The sequence below is a fragment of the Hemibagrus wyckioides genome, linkage group LG08 (genome assembly GCF_019097595.1).
Source record: "Hemibagrus wyckioides isolate EC202008001 linkage group LG08, SWU_Hwy_1.0, whole genome shotgun sequence".
NCBI classification, from domain to species: Eukaryota; Metazoa; Chordata; class Actinopteri; order Siluriformes; family Bagridae; genus Hemibagrus; species Hemibagrus wyckioides.
The window spans coordinates 17,894,772-17,906,034 of NC_080717.1; the positions used below are offsets into that span (position 1 = coordinate 17,894,772).

General features: G+C 39.3%; 2 protein-coding genes across 4 annotated transcripts in view; one reads left to right on the top strand and one right to left on the bottom strand.

The window, feature by feature from the left end:
- frmpd1b (FERM and PDZ domain containing 1b) overlaps positions 1-2,100 on the bottom strand; it is a 35,031-nt gene extending 32,931 nt beyond the window's left edge. Inside the window, exon 1 of one of the 2 annotated variants that reach the window (XM_058396708.1) lies at positions 1,919-2,100. The gene's annotated coding sequence lies outside the window, so the exon portion shown is untranslated. Of the gene's footprint in view, positions 1-1,203; positions 1,793-1,918 lie in introns of those variants that run through there. The other variant, XM_058396709.1, reaches the window with a different exon arrangement.
- Positions 2,101-2,496: 396 nt separating this feature from the next.
- On the top strand, positions 2,497-10,309 carry gnpda2 (glucosamine-6-phosphate deaminase 2). Of its 2 annotated transcripts, XM_058396716.1 has the most exons (8): positions 2,497-2,654; positions 3,503-3,632; positions 3,797-3,898; positions 6,201-6,230; positions 6,864-7,046; positions 7,728-7,912; positions 8,106-8,280; positions 8,994-10,309. In XM_058396716.1, exons 2-8 carry the CDS (start codon positions 3,509-3,511, stop codon positions 9,056-9,058), a joined length of 864 nt encoding a protein of 287 aa, XP_058252699.1. In that variant the 5' UTR covers positions 2,497-2,654; positions 3,503-3,508; the 3' UTR covers positions 9,059-10,309. The 2 variants fall into 2 exon arrangements, with proteins under 2 accessions (XP_058252699.1, XP_058252701.1); XM_058396718.1 differs by lacking the exon at positions 6,201-6,230 and having other exon boundaries at positions 2,498-2,654.
- Positions 10,310-11,263: the final 954 nt, after the last annotated feature.

An 11,263-nucleotide genomic window follows, 5' to 3' on the forward strand; every position in this document is an offset into this window, starting at 1 on the left:
CTATAAATACACACTCATTGCAGATATCAGACAGCAAGACAAAAGTGTGTGTACAGAGAAAACATGCCTTGACGTCCTAGACGTCTTAGTTTATCAACAGTAAATGATTCTTGGTGGTTTAACTAACATTAATGGGTATATGTAAACCAAGTAACAGTTTAGCAGATTAATTAGAAAACATTGTATTCTTTCCACAACCTTGGTCTGGATGTAGTAATGTACTGTATGATGAGAAGAGAGCCTCGCTGTGTATGAGGAGGCAGCTGTGTTTGGACTGTGAGTATGCAAGGAGAGAGCAAGAGATGGCCAATCAATTCTCCACACAGTCTCATATGTCTAGTCACATATGTCTGCACATATGTGTGTGTGTGTGAGAGAGACATAATCATAGCATGGAGATGACATATTTTGTTTTTATATTCTGTCTTGTATTTGAAATATTACCAACAGACCTTTTTCTTTGATGTAGGTACATGTGCTCAGTATGAACTGCTAACGGGTCAAACATAAGTCTATATATCAGATTTAATTACTGTTTGGTCATTTGCATGTTGCATAAGGAAATGGACAGGGTATATTGGGGAAGTATTATTTATCAAGCGGTTATCTGGGGTTTGTTGATGAGCTGAGGACAGAATAATGCAGCTATTAAGTATCTAGGATTATGACCCCCACCTGAGAGAGAGAGAGAGAGATTCATTCAACAGGACAAGAGAGCTGCTAAATATGTGCCAGTATTGCCTGGATATTCCCCTATATACCCCTACATGAACCAGCTTCATCACATGTTTCCCGTTCTTCACTGACTCATGACAAACCCTGGAGCAACACACACACACACACACACACACACACACAATATTACGCAGCACATGCACGCGGCACCCAGCAGATCCTGCACACGGCATGCTTATTCAAGCGTCGACTCACTGACAGCTCGTGTGTGTGTGTGCATCAGCAATGGCAAAAAATAATGCAGGTTTCAGCTCAGCTGATCATGTACACACGTCTAAACGCGGAGAGATAGACATGAACGCGCCGTTACGGTCCACTGCGGTGCGTCAGCAGAGAAGCTGAATCAAGCTCGACGGCCAAACCAAGTGCGCACAGGCGGCTCGCGCAAACACACACACACGCGCGCACACACACACACACACACACATACACACAAAGTGAGGCAGCAGGCACCGAGCCACACCTCACCTACTGAAAGAAGGTTTAAATGTTCGTCCAACTGGCCTCGTTTGTCCAACTCAAAACAGCACTGCTCTCACAAGGATCCAGAGATCCAGGGCTCTTTATTGATTATGTTTATGCACAATGAACCGGTCCCATTCAGCCATCGTCCCCTCCTTCACACAAAAAAGCTTCAGCCAACAATGAGCCACACATCTCGCATTTTGTCCAAGGATCATGTTTGCATGTGTCATTGATTAAAAATTGATCCATCAACTCTTAGGGCACATTCAACTTTAAAGTTTTCTCCAGTCGTGCTATTTTAATTGGTCATTCTTGAAATCTGACCTCATTTCTTTGGAGAAGAATAGCAATCTCGGCTGTCGTAATTCCTCACAAATACAAGGATTTTCTGGGACTTGTGAGACTTCACGTAATCAGACAGTAAACAAAGAAAAGCGTGCTGGTTTTTTTTTTTGTTGCTGTTTTGTTTTGTCCTGTAACGTTAATCCGATTTGGATGTGTCTCCGGATCCCATTGTAAGAGAATACACATGCATGCAGCCCATTACTGTAGCCTACAGGCTAAATCACACACCAATACTACACTGATACAAAAAGTACAACCAAAACAAAGCGGCTAGTTTGATGACAGCGTCCATGGCGAGGCATCGGCCCACTCGCCATTTAAAACACGCTTTAAAGAGCATGCAGGAATGAAACGAATAACGCGTAAGGCTCACCTCGTGGCTTTCAGTGGGCGCGGATCAGTGGACAGAGGGCGAGGCGCGCGCAGGTGGAAGCGTCCCAAATTTGGGCTGAATGTATGAGTGGAAGTGACGGGATGCAGTATATGTGCGCGTGGAAATGTGGATGCTGTCAGCGCAGAGCACCGCTCATGGGCGTTTAATCCAGGGAGAGGAAGCTCAGCCGCCCCACCCCCTCCTCCTCCTCCTCCTCCCTGGCTCCTTTTGCTTTACCCTGGCCTTTCTGTCTATCACACATCATTGTTCTCTCTTTCCCCCTGCCCGGCTGCTTACTCCCAGGCTCCTCTTTACAAGGTCAGACCGTGTAGATCACAGTGAAACTGAAAAATAACACGACGTGAATGAGACATTTTCTTTTAAAACGATTAATCAAACAAACAAAAAAAAAACTTCTGTGAATTAATAGTTTTTTTTTTTTAAGAATGTAATGCTTTTATTCAAGGTGCCGTTGTTTTGTATCTACATTGTTGCGGTTACACAATCAGTGTCTATAATTAACACACATGTTTTAGGCAAACGTGCGCTAGTGATGTGTATATACAGGATAATTGAACCTTTTCGGCCACCATAGAAAGACAAACCCTAGCTCCGGTTGTGTGACGTCAGAACATATGACCGGAAACAATCATATGATCAGTGTTTACAAAAAACCCCTCCTGCTTCCATTCACACAGGCGCCGCTTCATATCCACGAGATTTTGTAGTTTTGACGGTAAGCAATGCGAATTATACTGATGTTTCTTGAGCATGTAATACATTTAACATGAAACGCCACTGTTAGCTAATCTGGACTAGAAAAAACTTTAGATTAGGCTTAATTCATACACACACACTGGAATAATGGCTTCTACATCACTGCATTGTGTCTAACATTTTAATGTGCAGAGAGTGTATACACGTGTTAGGTTTATCTTTTTTGGAGGGTAAATATGGAATAAAACATGTTTTGTTTATATGTATTTGTTTGTGTATTGTTCATTGTTTTTGACAATTATTAAGGTCCTCTGGAATGAGGCAGCATTTCCTTATTTCCTTATCTGATGACCACAAAAATGTTCAGCAAAAAATGCTGCTTCAAAAACATGAAACAGGATTTGTTTTTTTGTTGTTGTTGTTTTTTATTTATATAACCCACATGCTAAATACTGAGTTACATGCTGTTGCAGGAATCACAGGAAAATACGTGCACGCAGGCAAATACTTTATTCATTGGAAGTTACCCAATTCCCCATTTTGAACTGAAAACATCTGGCTGCACTTAATGACGGCTTCATGTTAAAGATTAAAAATAAAAAGTGAAGCGCACACTCCGAAGCCCCACAACAGCCACTGGTTTCATACTTTGATGAGATTTCAGCTATATTAATGTCATAAATAAATTTACAGGTTGTATTTCCTTGTCACATCCATACTTATATTCTCACTTGTCTGTTGTGTTCTGTGTTGCAATGCTTCGTTGCATTTTGGGTATCACCAGTTCTAGATAACAAGATCTATGATTTAATCACTTGAGGGCATTGATTCATTCATTCTTATCTGAACTTTTGTTTTTTTTTAAAGGTGATCATGAGGCTTGTGATCCTTGATGACTATGACCTGGCAAGTGAATGGGCTGCCAAATACATCCGCAACCGTATTATCCAGTTCAAACCCTGTGCCGAGAGATACTTTACTCTGGGCCTGCCCACAGGTACGTGAGTGCAAAATGGTGGAATGCTTTATCTTTAAAATGCATTTTTACAAGGCATGTTTGTCTTGGTATAATTGAAGAGAGAAGGTCACATGCAGCACTATCCACATGTTAGATATGATCATATATTCTCTCTGCATGAATTTGTAATTTCATGTGTTTAGGAAGCACGCCACTGGGGTGTTACAAGAAGCTGATTGAGTATTACAAGAGTGGAGACCTCTCCTTTAAATATGTGAAGACTTTTAACATGGATGAGTATGTTGGTGAGTCACTGAGTCTTATCACACATTGTTAGTATGAAGCACATATAATTCTGCAATATGAACAGATATATAATTCAGATGCACTTTAGAACCTTTATAAGTACTATGAATTAATTTTCATTTATTAGTACTTACTTGCTGTTTTTTTGTGGTATTTTTTGCCCCTGTGGTGTAGTTAAACTTTAAATGACCCCAAATTAGATTCCCCACTAAGAAAATTCTAGCTAAATAATTAACAGCATTGAAGGATTAATATAGTATATGATAAACAAAGTCTAACTGTGTTTTGTAGATGGGTAGATAGAAATACCCTCAGGGCAAGTTGAGGGTGGAGTTGCAAGAATTTCAATTTTGTATTTGCACAGTGCTTTTCCTAAGAGTGGAATCTACTCAGCTGTCAACACACCACAGTGCCCCATGTCTAACCAAATAGTTTAACGTCTGGTAAATGTTCTGACAAGAACACTAGCCTACCATAAAACCAGGTACTTGAAAGCAAATTATAAAAGCCATATTATTTAAATACATAAAAAACCATTTCATCAATCATTTCAACCATCATTTCATTAGAACATACATGTTTTAGTCCAGTACTGAATTCACCATGTTAAATTTCCCAGTACTGAAGAAAGAATGTGGATGCTGGCCTTCACTTAGATATATACAGCGAGGGGAAAAAATGATTTGATCCCCTGCTGATTTTGTACGTTTGCCCACTGAAAAAGAAATGATCAGTCTGTAATTTTAATGGTAGGTTTATCTGAACAGTGAGAGACAGAATAACAACAAAAAAATCCAGAAAAACACATTTCAAAAAAGTTATACATTGATTTGCATTTTATTGAGTGAAATAAGTATTTGACCCATTTGTAAAACATGACTTAGTACATGGTGGCAAACCCTTGTTGGCAATCACAGACGTCAGACATTTCTTGTAGTTGGCCACCAGGTTTGCACACAGCTCACATCTCAAGGAATTTGGGCGCACTCCTCTTTGCAGATCCTCTCCAAGTCATTAAGGTTTTGTGGCTGACCCTTCAGCTCCATCCACAGATTTTCTATGGGATTAAGGTCTGGAGACTGGCTAGGCCACTACAGGACCTTAATGTGCTTCTTTTTGAACCACTCCTTTGTTGCCTTGGCCGTGTGTTTTGGGTCATTGTCAGGCTGGAATATCCATCCACGACCCATTTTCAATGCCCTGGCTGAGGGAAGGAGGTTCTCATCCAAGATTTGATGGTACATGGTCCCGTCCATCGTCCCTTTGATGCGGTGCAGTTGTCCTGTCACCTGGGGATGGTGTACTTGGGGTCATAGGCAGAATTCCTCCTCCTCCAAACACAGCGAGTTGAGTTGATGCCAAAGAGCTGGATTTTGGTCTCATTTGACCACAACACTTTCACCCAGTTCTCCTCTGAATCATTCAGATGTTCACTGGCAAACTTCAGATGAGCCTGTACATGTGCTTTCTTTAGCAGGGGGACCTTGCGGGCGATACTGGATTTCAGTCTTTCACGGCGTAGTGTGTTACCAATTGTTTTCTTGGTGACTATGGTCCCAGCTGCCTTGAGATCATTGACAAAATCCTCCAGTGTAATTCTGGGCTGATTCCTCACTGTTCTCATGATCATTGAAACTCCATGAGGTGAGATCTTGCATGGAGCCCCAGACCGAGGAAGATTGACAGTCCTTTTGTGTTTCTTCCATTTGGGAATAATCGCACCAACTGTTGTCACCTTCTCACCAAGCTGCTTGGCGATGGTCTTGTAACTCATTCCAGCCTTGTGTAGGTCTACAATCTTGTCCCTGACATCCATGGACAGCTCTTTGGTCTTGGCCATGATGGAGAGTTTGGAATCTGATTGATTGCTTGCTTGCTTCTGTGGACAGGTGTCTTTCATACAGTTAACAAGCTGAGATTAAGAGCACTCCCCGAGAGTGCTCCTACTGTAATCTCAGCTCCTTACCTGTATAAAAGACACCTGGGGGCCAGAAATCTTTCTGATTGATAGGGGATCAAATACTTATTTCACTCATTAAAATGCAAATCAATGTAGAACTTTTCTGAAATGTGTTTTTCTGGATTTTTTTTGTTGTTAATCTGCCTCTCACTGTTCAGATACACCTACCATTAAAATTACAGACTGATCATTTCTTTGTTAGTGAGCAAATGTACAAAATCAGCAGGGGATCAAATAATTTTTTCCCTCACTGTATGCAATAATCTACATATTTGTTCTAGAGCCTAATAGACAGAAAGATTTAGTCATTCATTATCTAAAACTCTGTTATCCTGTTCAAGGTGTTGGAGCCTATCTTGGGAACACTGGGGGTGAGGCAGAAATAGACACTCGATGAGACACCAGTGCATCGTTAGGCATCCCACACACATTTGAATACTCACCTGAGTCAGTTTAGATTCATAAGGAGAACATGCAAATATCCTGAGCTCTGACCTCAGTATCAGAATTTAGACTGTTGGAGCTGTGAGCTGGCAATACTACCCACTTCTTACTGTGTGATCTGGAGATAAGCAGTTTATTATTCTAGCAGACTAACACCAATAAGTTTTGTTTACCTCATCATTTGTATAGTTAAACTGGCAATGATATTCTGCATGTCTTTAAAGGTTTTTTGTTAATGAGAATCTTATTAACGTGTTGTAGTCTCTGCCCTGTTTTTACACAATACACACTTCACACAGTGGCCAAAGGTGATGTAGGATGTCCAGTGTCCCTTTTCTGCTTTTTGAAAGCGCAAGAAGAAAACTTGTAAAGGAAATGAGGAAACACTTTTAGGGTAGAGACAGTTTATAAGTTAATCAGATAACACCCCCAGGTTTCTGAGCTTGGTTTTAGGTAACAGCACAGAAGAAAGTGACTTGACTCATGCATAGCATTTTTATGGAAAATGATCACTTTATTTAAATCCTAGTGCAATTTTCTTATTAATGTATGTCCTATAGGCCTGCCGAGGGACCATCCGGAGAGTTACCATTCCTACATGTGGAACAACTTCTTCAAACATATCGACATCGAACCACAGAACACTCACATTTTGGATGGCAATGCAACTGACCTGCAGGCCGAGTGTGACTCCTTCGAGCAGAAGATAGCAGCTGCTGGGGGCATAGAGTTGTTTGTAGGAGGTGTGATCAAAGTTTATGCTTATGGATGAGGTTTTAAAGAAAAATGGAAAATATGTTTGTGTCAAATAGCTGATTCTGACCATGAGTATGTAGCCTTTAGTTAAGTTGAAGTCTATAATTTGCATGTAGTTAAAAATCACAAGGCAGTCTGTCAATTCTAAAAAGAACCCCGATATTTTGAAAAGCTTATGTAGTTTAGTAAGGGAAAAAAAAGCATGACAGGCCATACTTGAAGATAACAGCTACTGGGTGGTATGATGTGGCCTGACATGAACAGTGTTTCTGTTAACACGATGTTCAGCACAAAGCTGGTTATTTTTCAGTAACAGCATGAACTGAAATGTTTTATTTCTTTTATACTGCAGCAACCTATCAGTATGTTAAAGAAACAACATATCGTAATTGTTCATAATTACATTTAATGTTGTGATGAGTCAAGTTAATTCTGATTATTACCTTACATTACAGCAGAAAAGATAATGTGTTAGAAGAAGTGCATTACTATAAATCTGTGATGTGAAAGATGCCCATTGCTGCTGTTAGAGGAGCTACTACAGAAATTCACACCTTCTGACCAATCAGATTTGTGAATTTGACAGCTTTATAAATTGTGGAGTTAATAATTTTTGTTATCTTTTGTCAATGTAAACATTCGGTCAATTCTGCTTTTTTCTTTTATAGGAATTGGACCTGATGGCCACATTGCCTTTAATGAGCCAGGTTCCAGTCTGGTGTCGAGGACACGAGTGAAGACACTGGCTAAGGACACTATAGTGGCTAATGCTCGCTTCTTTGGAAATGACTTGTCTAAAGTCCCTACCATGACTCTCACTGTTGGTGTGGGCACAGTTATGGATGCTAGAGAGGTGAAAGTCACTCAAGCCTAAAATAAGCTTGTACAAAGCAATAGGCCACAGTTACACTGCATGGATTAGAGATGCTATACTGGATTCAAATGGTGCATGAATTACAATATACGTGTTCGTTAATCCTGTATTCTGACACTTTTGACTTCTTAAAGCCCAAAAATGAAAAAAAAATCTTATATTGTATTTTTAGGTTATGATCCTGATCACAGGAGCGCACAAAGCCTTTGCCTTATATAAGGCCATAGAAGAAGGAGTGAACCACATGTGGACTGTATCTGCCTTCCAGCAGCACCCTCGTACTATCTTTGTGTGTGATGAAGATGCCACACTTGAGCTCAGAGTCAAGACTGTAAAATACTTTAAAGGTATGTAAGCATTATTCTGAATGAACTAGAGTAGGATCAAGTATGTACAGGGACTTATTAATTTTTAATATAAACACACAGAAAAAAAGTAGACAGAAATTATACGTTCAAGAAAATTACAAATTATCAGCTGATAAATTTGAACAAGTTATATTGATTTTCAGACATTTTTAGACATTTCTGAGCCTCCCTTGCATTCTTAGTAAATGACACGTGTGCTCAGGTCCTCACCAAATCCTATTCAAGTAAATCAATCCATAATATAAGCACATGATGCAATATATTTGGTACAAATCGCACACACCAGGGACAACTAAAACATTTAAAGCTGCTATAAACCTAGCCCTGTTGCATTTTTCATGTATTTTCGCTTGTAGTATATACCTGTGTCTGTGTGTGTGTGTGTGTGTGTGTGTGTGTGTGTGTGTATGTATATTTAACAATACAACATGGTATGGCCAGTATATGGATCATGAGAGAATGCATCTTATTGAACATTCTTTTCTGTTTGTTTACATAGCTAATTGCCCGTTATAAAGCGAGGAAACATAGAGTTTTTAGTAGATTTAAGTTAGGTCTTGGTTCAGCATAGATCAGCATGCAAACTTTCTTTTTTCAAACATCTAGCAGCGGATTTAGGTTTTGTAACTTTTGGCTAATTTCTTACAGTTACCAGAAATCTTCTACTAAACTCCAAGTGCTTTGTCTTACAGGGCTGATGCATGTCCACAATCAGCTGGTTGAGCCGACACACAGCATGAAGGACTATAAGGATTAAGGCTGAAGGCCAGGGAGTACGTTGCCTCATATGGGAATGAAGCAGATTTACATCAGTTTGCGGTAGTGGAACGTGGTTTCAGAGATGACACAAGCCCCCCAAGACTCACAAAGGTGCCTAAAATACCAGTGATGTGTAGATTACAGGTTTGCATCACATTAATGTTTACTTGCACAACAGCAAATGCAAACTCTTGTCTGCCAATTTTAAAACTATTGGTAAAGGCAGTATTATAAAGATCAGGATGGAATGAGTATCAAAGTTTTATAATAAGTCATTTCTGGCCTTTCGTTGTTATTGAAGAAAGACCTCTAGCATAAAACACCATTTTAATTCACTCCTATGTTTAAGGCTTTTTTTTGCGTATTTAACGTGCCTTTGAGTGCTATTATTATATTGATATGGTGAAGACCATATCTTATCGTTAATTATTTGGGTAAAAAAATATTGGTTCATATGACATCTGGTTTAAGTTACTTGAAGGATTTGGCAAACCTTTTCCTTTCAATAGAAAATCTTGAAACACATACTTGTTTTAGAATTTTATGATGATTTATTTGAAAGCTTAACCTACAGTGACTACAGTCAATTCTCTAGAATTTATATTGGGCTCTTGATGGTGAAATGTAAAATGTCTTAAGAAGACAAAATCAGTGGGTGTGGACATGATGGAAGTTTCACTATACGGCCCTTTCTGTAGCCCAGACCTGGATTAAACCTGACTAATTAATATGCTGATGCATCCAAGTCAAATCCAACCAAGTTGCCTTTTACATTCTTGGCAGTAAACTATAATGTACATGCTAATGACCAATCCATCTCTGGAATCTTAAGTGACTGACACATTTTTTTGGGACCAGCATTAGTGGTATATTTTCTGAAAATTATATTCCCCAAATTTAGTTATTGAGTAAACTATAACTATGGGCCACTAAGTGACACTCACCATCTGACAAACAGCAGCTTATAAAGTCTGATCCAGTCAATGTAAACAATTCAGCATCATAAATCAAACTGAGCCTATTTAGAGCGAAAGTATATGTTCCCAGCACATGAACACTCCTAAATATTACAGTGTTGGCTGCTGTTTTATAGTTATCGTAAACCCATTTTACTTTCTTTCCTTCTTCCTAGTGTTTAGAACTGTTACTGCATGGAACGTTACCTTAGAATTATTCTGCGTACGACTGAAATGATTTGTAACCTCTTTGAACCTCAATATGTTGATTCGAATAAACTGTACCATACCTGTGAAGCCTCATACTTGGTTAAAAGGTTTGCATTCACCTCATTAGTAAAACAGCTGTTACCAGGCTTTCATTTTAATACCAAATCTTCTTGTTTCAGACGGTATGAATGGTAAATAAAACTTGTTTGGTTTAAACATGTCTGAGTGAGTAAAGTATGTCTGGAAATCCCTCATTTAGTTAGTCCCTTTTAATTCATAAGTATCAGTCACAGTGTTTTCTTTAATTTTTTTTTATTCTTTCATCTTCATTAGTCTCCTAAACACATGCTGGTAGGTGAACTGGCTATGCTAAATTGCTCCCAGCCATGAATAATTGGGTTAATGGGCGTCTGCATGGTGCCCTGCAATGACCTGATGTGCCCTCAAGGGTGTATTCCTGCCTCCCATCCAGTGTTCCTAGGACTGGGTCCAGATCTACAGTAATCCTGACTCTCCAGGATGTTTTCTATAATCCATCATCAGAATGCAATGCATTTTGCCCGATCATCTTCAGATTTTCATGTACAGACAAGTGGGAAGAAAAAAAACACTGACATTTCCCCTCCTCACTCCAGGCTTAGTAATCATAAAGGGAAAAAAAACTAGAGTGTTTTTCACGTTTAATTTAAAGTGTATATATAAACATTAAGGTATACAGTATCTCACAAAAGTAAGTACACCCCTCACATTTTTGTAAATATTTTATTATATCTTTTCATGTGACAACACTGCAGAAAGGACAGTCTGCTCCAATGTAAAGTAGTGAGTACAGCCTGTATAACAGTGTAAATTTGCTGTCTCCTCAAAATAACTCAACACACAGCCATTAATGTCTAAACCATTGGCAACAAAAGTGAGTACACCCCTAAGTGGGCCCAAAGTGTCAATTTTGTGTGGCCACCAATATTTTCCAGCACTGCCTTAACCCTCTTGGGCATGGAGTTCACCAGAGCTTCACAGGTTGCCACTGGAGTCCT